The following is a 14,152-nucleotide window of genomic DNA, read 5'->3' as shown; positions in this document are numbered from 1 at the left end:
TGAAGACTATCAGACTTGGGTTCAAATCTTGACCCTGCCAATTACAAGCTGTGTGATCTTGGGCAAGTGACTTAACCTCTCTGAGTTCCAGTTTCCTCATTTATAAAATGGGGGATATTAATATCTGCTTCATAGTTATTGTGGAGATTAAGTAATCTGCTATGTGTAAATTGGTACAATGCCTGAAATGGAAGAGATTTTATAGTGGTCAAAAGCAAAATTGAGGTAACAACAAAAATCATCAAAAATCCTCAGTCATGGGTTTTCTAACTTTTCTAAGTAATCCTCACTTTATCATTATAAACAATGACTAGCCAGCAAAGTTACTTTTTTTTTTTTTTGAGGAAGATTAGCCTTGAGCTAACATCTGTTGCCAATCTTCCTCCTTTTTTCTCCCCAAAGCCCCAGTAGATAGTTGTACGTCACAGCTGTGCATCCTTCTAGTTGCTCTATGTGGGACACCACCTCAGCATGGCTTGATGAGCGATGAGTAGGTCTGCGCTCAGGATCCAAACCGGCAAACCCTGGGCCGCCGAAGCGGAGGGCGCGAACCTAACCACTACGCCACCGGGCCGGCCCCACAGTTACTTTTAAAATAAAGGTTAATTAGACTAGGAGAAAAGCAACATCTATTTGTCTATCAGTATATTTTGAGTGAAAAGTACAAAAATGCCTATGTTTAGCTATGATTAAACCAAACGTGAAAAACTCAATAATGCCTATAACAATAATAATAATAATACCTATTACTCCCCCACCTTGCAATTTCCCCCTCTCTACTGAATCACTCCCATCAGCATATACACATGCTGTGTATTCTCCCAACTTAAAAAAAAAGCAGAAACTCTCTTAACCCCAATCCCTCTTCTAGCTATGACCCCGTTTCTTTCTTTCCTTTTACAGCAAAACTCAAGCCTTGCCTATATGTACTGCCTCCAATCTCTCTCCTCCATTCTCTTTTGGACTCACTCCACTCAGGCTTTCCCCACCAACGACCACCACATGCTAACTCAGTGAACTCTCAGTTCTCATCTTATGTAACTTATCCCCAGCATACACCTCCTTGAAATGTTTTCTTCACCTGGCCTCCAAGTCACCATTCTCCTGGTTGTCCCCCCCTCCTTGGTAGGGAAATCACCGTTGCTACTTTCTCCTCATTCCCCAACCTCTAAACCCTAGAAGTGCCCAAGAGTGCCTTCCTCAGACCTCTTTTCTCTCTATGTTCACTGTCTTGGTGAGCTCATCTGGTCTCCTGGCTTTAAAAACTATTTATATACTGATGAGTTTCAAATTCATATCTTCACCTTGGACCTCTCCCCTGAATTCCAAACTTGTACATCTAACTGCTTACTTGCTTCTCCACGCGACTATCTAACAGATATCGCAAACTCACAAGTCCCAGACTGAGCTCCCGACTTACCCTCTAACACCTGCTCCTCTCATGCTGGTCTCTATCCATCTTCCAGCTGCTCAGGCCAAAAGCCTTGGAAATCCTTGACATCTTCTCTCACCTCTGGCATCCAATCTATGACAAATCCTTGTTGGCTCTACTTTCAAAATATATCCAGAACCTCTTTTCAGCAACTCCCTGCTGCCACTTATTCTAAACCACCATCAATTGTGACTTGTCATGAAAAGCCTGGTCCACAGAACTTCCTACCAGTAGTTTAAAAAAGAAGCCAATCATTCCCAATGTATAGCTTTTTAGCTTGGGGTACAAATTATGTACACACACACACATATATAGGCTTTTAGGATTTTTTCCAGTAATATGAAAACACATTAATAATTTAAATAATAATTTTAAAATGCTTTAATTATTTTACAAAGATGTTTATATATATGGATGTCAAATGGCACAGAAAGTTGTTCCAAATCAAATAATTTTACTAAACAAGTAGCTAACACCAATTTATATAGAACAAACATTTGCTATGAATGTCATTACTTAATTATATTCGAAGTTTTACTACTTTCAAATCTTTAAATTATTTATGATTTACTAGTAATAAGAAGTTACCTAGGGGGCCGGCCCCGTGGCTTAGCGGTTAAGTGCGTGTACTCCGCTACTGGCGGCCCGGGTTCAGATTCCGGGCACGCACCGACGCACCACTTCTCCGGCCATGCTGAGGCGGCGTCCCACATACAGCAACTAGAAGGATGTGCAACTATGACACACAACTATCTACTGGGGCTTTGGGGGAAAAAAGGAGGAGGATTGGCAATAGATGTTAGCACAGAGCTGGTCTTCCTCAGCAAAAAGAGGAGGATTAGCATGGATGTTAGCTCAGGGCTGATCTCCCTCACAAAAAAATAAATAAATAAAAAAGAAGTTACCTAGCTGACTGACAAACAATAATGTACAACAAAAATTTCACAATAAAGAAAAAAAAAGAAGTTACCTAGTTATTAGTAAGAATTTAGTCACATTCTCTGTCATCACTTCCCAAGACAGTGAACAAACTATATGCAAATTTGAAAGTCAAGAAGATTTTGACTGCGGAAAGTAGAATGAACAGTCCAGATACCAATTACAGGATTGCAGTTACTTACACTGTGAACTCCTAAGGCTTTCCAGACTGCGAAGCTGATCACACCAACCCCACACCATGCGTAAAGAGAGCCCCAACCCAGGGCTCGCAAGGCAAGGGAAGACCCGCTCTCCGGTAAGGCAGCCGTGGCCATACTCCCCTGCAACGAAGACAGAAAGGTTCAGGTAAAAATCATCAGTTCAGAAAGAATAAATATCTGGGGAGTGATTAAAATTAAGGACTCTGTGTAAGCACCATAATACTGGGATGCAGACCAACCCAAGTTCAAATACCAGCTTTGCTACTTCATAACTGCATAACTTAAGTCACACCTTCTATGACTGACAGATACTGAAGTATGCAAGGCACTGGGCCAGGAGCTCTGCTAGGTACTGGAAAGACAAAGGTAAATACAGCAACTTCTTTCTGACACAAGATTTCAGTCTGGAGGCAGACAGATACATAAAAGTTAATTATGATCTAAATGAAAAGTGCAACAACAGAACTATTCATACAGGGCATTATGGGCCCAGAGAAGGAGGACGTTTATTCTACTGTTGCAGGGACGGGTAGCTTTAAGGACAGGCTCCTGGAAAAGGCGAGCTAAATCTAAATTTGAGAGAAGATGTGTGATATAATTCATTCTGAGGACTTTTACATATATATGCAAAATGCCTGGCACATAGTAGAAATTCAGCTTATGGTAGCTATTAATGAGAAACCAGAAAATAAACAGTGACCTGAGTTTCAACGTACAATATTAAGGTAAAAATCTACAATTATAATAATTGACCAGCTTTCAGACTATCAGCATATGAACTTGACCAGAGAAGAATAAGAATGCAATGCACGCTTCGAAAAGGAATAACCACCCCATCACTGAAGCACTGAGGTGGGGGTGGCAGGGTGGGGGGGGCGGGAGGGGTGGCTGTAAAAAGATAGATACTGGGAGGAATGGTGTACTAGACTTCTAAAGTTTCTTCCAAGTCTATGATTTGGTAATTTAAAATGTAAGCTGGTAGTAAGTTGGTAGTGTATTTTTGTTAAAAACTTAACTCTGGGGCTGGCCCGGTGGCGTAGCGGGTAAGTTCACGTGCTCTGCTTTCAGCGGCCTGGGGTTCGCAGGTTTAGATCCCAGGCACAGACCAACACACTGCTTGTCAAGCCATGCTGTGGTGGCGTCCCATATAAAGTAGAGGGAGATGGGCACAGATGTTAGCCCAGGGCTGATCTTCCTCAGCAAAAAGAGGAGGATTGGCAACAGATGTTAGCTCAGGGCTAATCTTCCTCACACACACAAAAATTTAACTCTGAAGTAGAGAATCAAAGACACTTCTCCACAACGCTGGTCAGATGCTCATTAGAGGACAATATCTAGGGTTAGCATCCATAAGGTAGATTAGAAGGAGCTCATAATAAGAAAGACAACAAAATAGTAAAAGTCTGACGAGCAAGAAGGGACTTAAATAAATTTTTTTTAAGTATGGTGATATTTTATGGATGTGGTGAGCTATTTTTCTTTATCTGTTGTTTTATGAATAAAACTGCACAAGTGGGATTCATACTCTAAATGTTTCTATTTACTGGTAATATAATGATTAAGTTATACTGATCAGAAGGACTAAAGCTAAACATTTCCTTATTACACTGTTACGTGACCACTAATGTTATTTTTAAATAGATTAATCTTTAAGTTAGATTGCAGGACTACAATCTCCCAGAGACCCTACATCTCCAAATACTGTATCATAGTTAACAACTTATACATCTCTACTGCTCCATTCTTATATGACAAGCACTGTTCTAAGCATTCTACATGTATTAATTCATTTAACTTCACTCTGTGAGACAGGTACTATTATTATCCCCATTTCACTAATGACGAAACGCATGCAGAGAGAGATTAAGTAACTTGCTCAAGGTGTCACAGCCTGTAAAAGCCGGAGCACTTCAGCAGACTATGGGGAATTCGCCATTCAGTCCTTTACCATATCTGATTATAAATACAACACAATACAAAATGTAAATTAAAGTATCTTTTGAAATGGAAATGAATCCATGGTGTAAATTGGAATAAAAACCATCATTACTTGGGATAATTCAAATATATACACTACTGGAAGCAGAGAAAGAAGTGACAATACTTAAGGACCTACTTGAAATTTTAAACTTACCAGATAACCAATTATGGGACATTCATTTAATTTCCATAAAGTGACCTGAATAGGAAATGTAACTTATCTTTTTTTTTTAAAGAACCTGTAGAATTTAGGAAATATTAAGAATGTATTATTTTTCCCTGTGAGTCTATCTACTAAAACACTAAACATCAGCAATCAAAAATGCTCAGAAACAAGATTTTTTTTTTTTTGAGGAAGATTGGCCCTGAGCTAACATCTTCCTCAATTTTCCTCAATCCTCCTGAGCCAAGCTTCCTCCTTTTTTCCTTTTTCTCCCCAAAGCCCCAGTAGATAGTTGCATGTCATAGTTGTACATTTCTAGCTGCTCTATGTGGGATGCTGCCTCAGCATGGCTTGATAAGCAGTGAGTAGGTCCACGCCCAGGATCCGAACTGGCGAACCCCGGGCCACTGACACGGAGCACACGAACTTAACCGCTATGCCAGTGGGCCAGCCCCAAAAACAAAAAAGAATTTAACTTCCTCAAAGGTTGAATCATTTTTTTTCTGATTATAAATCACTGTGGAAAATTAGATATGTAAGAAAATGAATAAGGATGAATGAAAAAAAATCACTATTTATTATACAGTCAACCATGGTAAACATTTTGACACATTCTCCCCCTTTTCATTGGTTGTGGACATTTTAAAAACAGTTTAACACCATTAAAAGATTTTTAATCTTCAACATTCATCTTCTCACATCAAGAATTCAAATATTTTTAATGGTTACACTGAACTGATTTATAATTTACTTAGCCATTTGTTATTAATATATACTAGTTTCAATATTTTTTATATTAGCAATTTCTTTGTGCCTGAACAGTTATCTGCATTTCCAATTGACTCCTCATGAAAAATTCCTCAAAGTGGAATTACTGACTGGAGAAGCATGAACATTTTATAAGCTGATACACACTACAAAGTGTTTTCTCAAAAGGCGGTACTAAGTTACAATGCTGTTTCATGAGGACAGTTTCAAGTTAGCCAGCAGTAGATGGTTTCAGTAAAATAAAAGAAAGTAAACACAAAAATAAAACCAACCAAAAAGAAACTTTTGAAATTTTATATAAAGTATTTATAACTTACATTTCTATTGTTAGTGAGAATGAACATTTCCTCAACTTATTATGAGCCAAATGTTTACACCTTTTGAACTGTATATTCATATTATTTGCCCATTTAAAGTTTTCTTATTTGTATATTCTCTTCATATGTTAATGTTCTTTAGCCCTTATATCTATCATATGTGTTATCAAATTTCCCCAGTTTGGTTTATTTTTAATTCCTTTTGTCTTGTTTTTTGTTTGTTTTTGGTCAAAGATGCATTCTGATGCTTTTAAACTTACTAAAACTTTCCCCGTCCAAGAGTCACAGTCATTTCTCTTTTCTTTTAGCTGTATTTTTGCTTTTAAATTCTCTTCTTTTTACCCCTAACTTTTTAGTTCATCTGGTATTATTTTGGTTTTGATGGGAGCTGATGACTAAAGTGAGTTTACTTTCCAAATAGCTTAGAAACTACCCCGGCACCACTCTATCGATTAATCCCTCTCCTCCCAACTTATTTGAGAAACTTACACAGAGAGGGTTGTTTCTAAGCTATTTTTGTACTACTAATTTATTATCTACTTTTTATGCCAGAATCACACAGATTTAATTATAGAATCATAAAGTCTTAATATCTAGAAAGATCATACTCACTATTTTTTTTTTTAAAAGTGTCTTTGCTGTTTTTGCCTATTAATTCTTCCAGAAAAACCTGAGAACATTCTGTCAAGATTTCTCCAACCTTCATTCGTTGGCATTTTCGTAGAATGATATAGCTAATCCAATAAGAAGTAACAAATTTATAACATCCTGTCTTCCATCTGGAAATATATTTTGATTTACTTTTTCTTTTTTAGAATAATTTTCTTTATATTACTCAACCCATTTAATAAAGATTTTTTTAACGCATGGATTTGTGATTGTGAATGTTATTGATAGCAGACAGAAACACTCTTGTTTATCTGTGTCCCTGTGCCCACCACCATACCTAGACCTAGTAGATACACAGTATTTGCTGACTTATACTTTTTGTAGATATACCTTGACCCAACCAGATTTTCAAGAGATTTTTCTTTAGCCTTTTCTATGATAAAAACAATATATCCTTATCTTACTCCTTCTCTCATGTTGCTATAATTTCAGAGTGGCTCCCTAGATACCACAGATCTGACACAAATGCACTCACTTTTTTTTCGTGAGGAAGATCAGCCCTGAGCTAACACCCATGCCAATCCTTCTCTTTTTGCTGAGGAAGACCAGCCCTGAGCTAACGTCTATTGCCAATCGTCCTCCTTTTTTTTCCCTTTTTCTCCCCAAAGCCCCAGTAGATAGTCGTATGTCATAGTTGCACATCCTTCTAGTTGCTGTATGGGGGACGCCACCTCAGCATGGCCGGACAAGTGGAGCGTCGGTGCGTGCCCGGGATCTGAACCTGGGCCGCCAGTAGCGGAACATGCGCACTAAGCCACGGGGCCAGCCCCCTGCACTCACTTCTAATTGGCCTGAATTTCCATCCAGAAGCAGTACCATTAACCAAATACTATTGAACTAAGGTCAATTTAACTGCTTTGGCCTAAATTTTATTTTAGAAACTTAAATTAAAAATTCCCTATTTCCCCGGGAAGGACAGAAATTATATATGTATTACATATGTACATATATTTTTAAAAGCCACCTTAACTTGCATCTTCCTCCTTCTGTTTATTCAAAGGACAAAGAAAAATGAATGTTCATTCAGCATTTACTACTGCCTTTCAACTCCCAGTTTTCTAGCATGAGATTAAGCTAAGACAATTCAAGTAAGACATTAAAGGAATGATGATCATCCTCCTGAATAACAGCAGTGTAGGCAGTCCCCAACTAAACGATGATCATTTTAAAGTCCTTTTGGGTTGCAATCTGAATTTGTATTATAATTAATACTTAGATTCCCAGGCTAGTGGACAGAAATCTATTAAAATAACAAATTGCTAAAAACAGTATTATTTATTCCCCAGAAGTAATCAAAGACAGAGAGTGCCATGGTGAACAAGTTGCTTACTGATCTGTGCCTCAGTTTTATGGGGACAACAGTACAAAAATAGTACCTAATAGGGCTGTGATGGGGGTTCATGAACCCTAACCTAACCCTTACAGCAGCAGCTAGCACATGGTAAGCACTCAAAAGTTAGCTATTATTATCATTATTAATATTAGAGTAAGTAGTATTCTTAAACTGGTGCTTGCTCCGTGTCATCTCATTAACTGCTCCAGAGCCTCTGAGCTCCTCTACAAACCACCTTCCCTCTCAGAGTCTGGATCAGTGGTAATGCTCTAATTCACATATCTTCCCAGAGGGGAGGCAGAACTTTACATAATATATTCAACCATCCAGAACAGTGGTTCTCAAATTTTCTGGTCTCAGGATCCATTTATACTTGGATCCCAAAGATTTCTGATTATGTGGATTATATTTATCAGTATTTAATGCATTAGAAATTAAAGCTAAGAAATTCTTGAATTTTACTTACTGATTCATTGAAAAGTAATAAACCCATTATAGACTAATATAAATCTATTTTTATGAAAAGAAACTATCTTACAAAACAAAAAATTTAGTGCAAAGAGGCACTGCTTTATATTTTTGTTAATCTTTTAAATGTCTGGTGTAATAAGACGGCTGGATTTTCATATATGCTTCTGTATTCAGTCTGTTGCAATATGTTTTTTGGTTGAAGTATATGAATAAAATTCAGCCTTACACACATATGTGATTGCAAAAGGGAGGAGTATTTTAATAGCCTTCCTTCTTTGATACTACACCAAAATTCAGCAAACAGTTTCTTAAAGGTTAGCTGCAATATGGAATCTGAAGTCATATCAATGTATTTTTTGTACTTTATTACATTAAAATCCATTAGTCTCTTTTGCACTTTGGAGCTTTTATCCATGCATCATGATCATTCAGAAAGTATTAATTTACCAAGTTATACAGATCTTTCAAACACTGACACCATTTATTAAATATTTAAAAATCACATCATTAATATCAATACCAGTCTCATCAGAAAAGCTTGTAAGTATTGAGTAGCTGTCAAGCTTACAATGGCAGATACAAGTTTTCTAAAATCTAATTTTCACTTGAAAGCTCAAATTTTATCATTGGCAACAAATACTGACAATAGCTTGATTGCAGAGACAGGCTCATTTTGTTCATTTTGAAGAAAATGTCTGCCAAATACCCACTTCTGAATAACTATAGTTTGTCAGTTGTACTTTCAAGTAAAAATGATATTCCATGAAAAAAAGCAGCTAGTTCAGTGTGCAACTGGATCACGTAATTGCTTTTCCTCAAGAAAAACATCTTGTTTTGGTATACAGCAGAAGTGCTTTATGTGTCTTCCCAGTTCTTCAAATAGAATATTCAAGAAGTATACTCAACGGTCAAGATTTAATACAATTAATAATAATAATTTTACTCCTTCAACAAGGACATTCTTATGCAATGATGGCTTTACACAATGACTGCTAGTACAGTTTGGTGCCGCTGCCTTAATCACACCAAGGCTCCAGCAGTTTTACCCCCTATTGCTTCTGAACCATCAGCACAAATGTCTTAGTATTATTATGAAAATAGTTTTGACTTTACAGATCCCCCAAAGGGTCTCAGGGATGCCCAGGGTTCTGTGGACTACGGTTTGAAAACCACTGTGTTAAACCATAAAGGGCGTGTGTGATAATCAAATCTTAGATCTGCAAAGTTGTGAACGTGTATATGTGTTTTTTTTTTCTGAGAGAGAATATCTAGCTTTCATCAGATTCTCAAAAAGATCTGTGACCCAAAGGTTAACATGGTAACTTAGGCTTGGAAATCAACCAAAATTCCACTTTTTTTTTTTTTTTGAGGAAGATCAGCCATGAGCTAACATCCATGCCAATCCTCCTCTTTTTGCTGAGGAAGACTGGCCCTGGGCTAACATCCGTGCCCATCTTCCTCCACTTTATATGGGACACCGCCACAGCATGTCCACTTTATATGGGACGCCGCCACAGCATGGCTTGACAAGCCGTGCGTCCGTGCGCGCCTGGGATCCGAACCCGAACCCGGGCCGCCAGCAGCGCAGCGCGCGCACTTAACTGCTATGCCATGGGGCCGGCCCCCAAAATTCCACTGTTAAAGCACCACTATCAGGCAGGTTTTACTGATTTCTGCCACAAGGTATATTTCTTCTCTGAAAATATTCTATAATATAGAAGGAGAATGACCACGAGGTTCAGAGCAGTGATTTGGGAACCTCCCTAACAGCCCTGAGTATCCAGGGGGGATCCAAACACACTTTAAATGGGGTCTCTTTCCATTATGGTGTCCATAAGGCTTAAGTGTGATTATTAGATTATTAAAGATAAATATAAGTGGAAAGAGGAATTCAACTGGTTTATTTTTCACATAACACTGTTCTCCCAAAGCAAGCATCAAACTGTAATTATATAGTTATTTGTGTAAATATTTGTTTAATATCTGTCTCCTGTACCAGACACTAGCTTCCTGAGGGACAGATATGTTTTATTCATTTTTGTATCTCTTGTACCTACCTAGTACAGTGCCTGACGTATAAAAGATCCTGAGTTCACATCTGTGGAAGCAATGAAGTAATGGATAAATAAACCATATGAGGCGGGGAGGGCAAAGACAGGACAATCTATAAGAACAAGTAAATACAAGTAAATGGGAAGGAAATTTCCCATCAACTGGGGAAATGAGGTACACGTGAACACAACAGAGTGACTGCTCAATCTTGCTCATGGAGTTAGGATTTCCTGCCCTAAGTAGGTTGTAGTCATTCAACCCATATTTACTGGGCACCTACTATGTGCCAGGCACTTTTCTATGGAGTGGGGCTGCAGCAATGCACAAGCAAGTATGGTCTCAGGATTCAAGGAGCTGACCAATGTTTTTCATCAATACTAAGATGCACTTTATTTCAACGTTTTAACATCTCTGAGATTAAAAATGTGTCTTGCAATCAGTGTTGTGTCAAGAGTTTAATTAGCATCATTTTTTCTTTCTTAGTGGTACATAAAATATTGGGACCTCTTACAACTGAGAGTGAATTACCTAGATTTAAAGTCATGTTGTGAATAGGAAAGGTACCGGATGAGCTTTCAAAGTCTTGTTCTGCTAAAATTTAAGAAAGCACGTAATAAGTACTTCTTTTTAAAAGAAAATAAAGACCGTTGATTAATTTGTACACTTCTTGAATCTATGAGTTATGTATAGGTTTACTTCTTAAAGTAATAAGAAAGGCCATCAACATTTTCTTTACTTTCCCTATGCAAAAGAATGACCATTTATCTGTAAACAATAACAATGCTATGAATAGATTTTGGTGTCACAAACCTTATTGAACCATTCCGGGCTTTTCTTTTTAGCCAATGATAACGTTGTTACAAACCCAGCTAGCATTCCCGCTGCAGCAACAGTACCCAGGAAAATTCCACCTGCCAAGTTTTAGGGATAGGGCATGGAGGATGGGGAGAGAGATTAAAGAAAAAAAAAAATTCTAAAATTAAAAAGATGTACACAAGTAAGTTTCAGATACTATTTAAACTACTCTTTTTGTGTGTGAAAAAGATCAGCCCTGAGCTAACATCCATGCCAATCCTTTCTGCTGAGGAAGACGGGCTCTGAGCTAACATCTATTGCCAATCCTCCTCCTTTTTTACCCCAAAGCCCCAGTAGATAGTTGTATGTCATAGCTGCACATCTTTCTAGTTGCTGTATGTGGGACGTGGCCTCAGTGTGGCCGGGGAAGCGGTGTGTCTGGTGCGCATTGGGCGCCCAGGCCGCCAGTAGCAGAGCGCGCTCACATAACCCCTAAGCCAGGGACTCCAGCCCTAAACTACATTTTAAATCACTTCTGAAATTCTCAAGAAACAATAGCTAAGAAGCTCTTGCAAAGGTAAATGAGAGCGGCTGGGAAACCTGTGTGACCTCACGACCTCTGGCACCTGAGGTCACTCTGAGGTTCCCACGCGCAGAGAAGGGGCGCGGGGTCCCTGCCCTTCTCCCCAGGACCGGGGCGTGAGGTTTCCCGGGAGGAAAGAGAGACAGTGGGAGTTAGAAAAGGGACAGCAAGAGAGAAACCGCAGAGGGGACGGGGGAAACGCCGCACCCACACAACAGCTCGCGGGACCAGCCCACGGGAGACCCCAAGACCCCACCCCGGGCCGCCCGACCCACCGGCTCAACTCAGGCCAACCCACGCCAAGGTCTCTCAGGGCGGAGTGTGTGCGGGAATGCCCCTCCAGTGCAGGCCAGGGCCCCGGGCGAGCTCGCCCCGACGCCCGCGCCTCCCCACACCTTTAACCAGGAAAAGCCGGTCCTGAGAGGAGCCGGAAGCCTCCAGATGAGAGGACGGCTCTCCAGTCCCTGCGCCCGCGGCCTCCATGTTGACAAGCCTCCACGACTGCGTCCGTCGCCAACTGGGCCCGGGCGGAAGCGAGAGCGGGGCGGAGAAGAAAGGTTCCGCTGCCACCTCACCCGTGCAACCTGAATACGGGGCCGGGGAAGGGCCGGAGCCCCCAGACCCTCTCTCCGCCCTCGCGGTCGGGCGGGGAAGATGTGGTGGCCGCACAGTGTGTCCCCAGCCCAGCCCCGGGGCCAAGGCCGTCTCCCAGGGAGGATCATTTGCCTGCTCCAAGGTGATGATCGTTGTACTTGAACACTGTGTCTATTTGAAACAATGCCCAGCCCCGACTCTAGGAGGCAGTGAGGGGTCGCAGATGGCGCCAGGAGCCCGGTCCCAGCCTGGTTTGAGACTTCCTGATCAGCCTTACACCAGGTCCAACGGTTTGGCCAGCGCTAACGTTTCACGATTCTCAAAAGCAGGCCTCAGTCTTCTCTCTGTACTTTCCTGGGAAATTTCGTAACAGTCGTCGCTTTAGGTGTAAGTGACAGGTTTATCCCTGGGAGAAAGCCAGCCTGCCAGCTCCGCGGTGACGCGCCTCCTTCCCCACGGTTTGATTGATGGGCCTACCGAGGGGAGTGGACGGGCAGCACGCTGAGCTGGAGGGAATAATACAACCCGGTGGGGAGAACTGAGGACCACTCGGAGGGGTTGCCAACGCAGAGCTTCAAGGCGGCCCTAGAGCCGTTCACATGGGGAAACGCTGGCAGCCGGCAGACAGGCCTGCTCTTCAGTCTGGGAGGCTGATTTGCAAACGGTGGTGGATTTCGTAAATGGCCATTGAAAGGAGGAGGCTGGTAGTCACAGAAAATCTTTTCAGCCTCTCAAACACAGACGCATGACATCATCTTTTAAAATGAGGCAATCTGTCTGCCATTTGTTCATTCTGAACAAAAAAAGCCATAAACTTCTTGAGGATGGGGATAGAGTTCTTTATTCTTTTTTTTTTTTTTTTTTTGCTGAGGAAGATTCTCCCTGAGCTAACATCTGTTGCCAATCCTCTACTTTGTATGTGGATTGCTGCCACAGCATGGCTGACAAGTAGTGTATGCCATGGGGATCCGAACTCATGAACCCAGGCGGCTGAAGCGGAGCCTGCCGAACTAAGCCACTACGCCACCAGTCCCGCCCCTCTTTATTCATTTCTATATTCCCTGGCTCTCAGCATATTACCTGGTGATGCGTAATAAATAAATGTTGGATGAACGAGTAAATGAATGCCTCAGTTTTCGCATCAGTTAAATGCAATTAATAGCTCAAACCTGGGCTCAGAGCCTAAACCACTTCTCAGCTATGTGAACTTGGTTGGGTTATTTAGGCTCTCTATACCTCAGTTTCTTCATCTATAAAATAAAGAAAGTGATAGTACCTATGTCATAGGGCTGCTGTGAGAATTAAATGAAGCAATGTAAATAAAGAAATTAGCATAGTTCTTGGCACAAATAAATACTTAATGCATGTCAGCTCTAGTTATTATCCCCTTCAACTCCAGGAGCTGTTTTGCAGCGTTGCCTATGGAGATGTAAAAAATTATACATGCCCAAGGCCTACCGCTGAAGGTTATGGTTCTGAAGATCCAGGCAGGGCAGTTTAAAAGCTCCATGGGGGTTCTGATAATCAGCCAGCTCAAGAACTACTGCTCTGTTCAAATTTCTGTGTGGACGAAATCACACAGAATTTGTCTAAACTTTGGATTCTTTGGAAGCACAATGCCAGAGTCTGAAATCGCCCTTTAAACTGGTAAATGCTGTGCTAACTTGTCGAGCATCTTTAGGACTTATCCTTTTTCCTTCCCCTCATACGTAATGGTGACCACAGCAGCTAACGTTTATTGAGTGCTTTCTGTATGTCTGGTGTTGTACTAAATATTTCAAATATATTATCTCATTTAATCTTTTCCATAAACTCAGGAAGAGTAACTAACTTGCTCAACTTGTTACTGAACAAAA

The 14,152-nt window shown here is 40.6% G+C and overlaps 1 protein-coding gene across 2 annotated transcripts in view; it reads right to left on the bottom strand.

Annotated features, from left to right (window-relative positions):
• The window catches only part of TMEM242 (transmembrane protein 242), a 42,037-nt gene extending 29,767 nt beyond the window's left edge, over positions 1-12,270 (bottom strand). The window contains exons 1-3 of one of the 2 annotated variants that reach the window (XM_058534086.1): positions 12,098-12,270; positions 11,135-11,235; positions 2,554-2,691 (exon numbers count right to left, since the gene is read on the bottom strand). In XM_058534086.1, coding sequence (XP_058390069.1) covers positions 2,554-2,691; positions 11,135-11,235; positions 12,098-12,185 — 327 coding nt within the window. In that variant the 5' untranslated portion in view covers positions 12,186-12,270. The remainder of the gene's footprint in view (positions 1-2,553; positions 2,692-11,134; positions 11,236-12,097) is intronic. The other variant, XM_058534087.1, reaches the window with a different exon arrangement.
• Between the last annotated feature and the right edge of the window lie 1,882 nt (positions 12,271-14,152).

This window comes from Diceros bicornis, chromosome 39 (assembly GCF_020826845.1).
Source record: "Diceros bicornis minor isolate mBicDic1 chromosome 39, mDicBic1.mat.cur, whole genome shotgun sequence".
In the NCBI taxonomy this organism is placed as follows: Eukaryota; Metazoa; Chordata; class Mammalia; order Perissodactyla; family Rhinocerotidae; genus Diceros; species Diceros bicornis.
The sequence above is the reverse complement of the archived record's forward strand: the minus strand, read 5'-3'. Positions and strand labels throughout refer to the sequence as shown.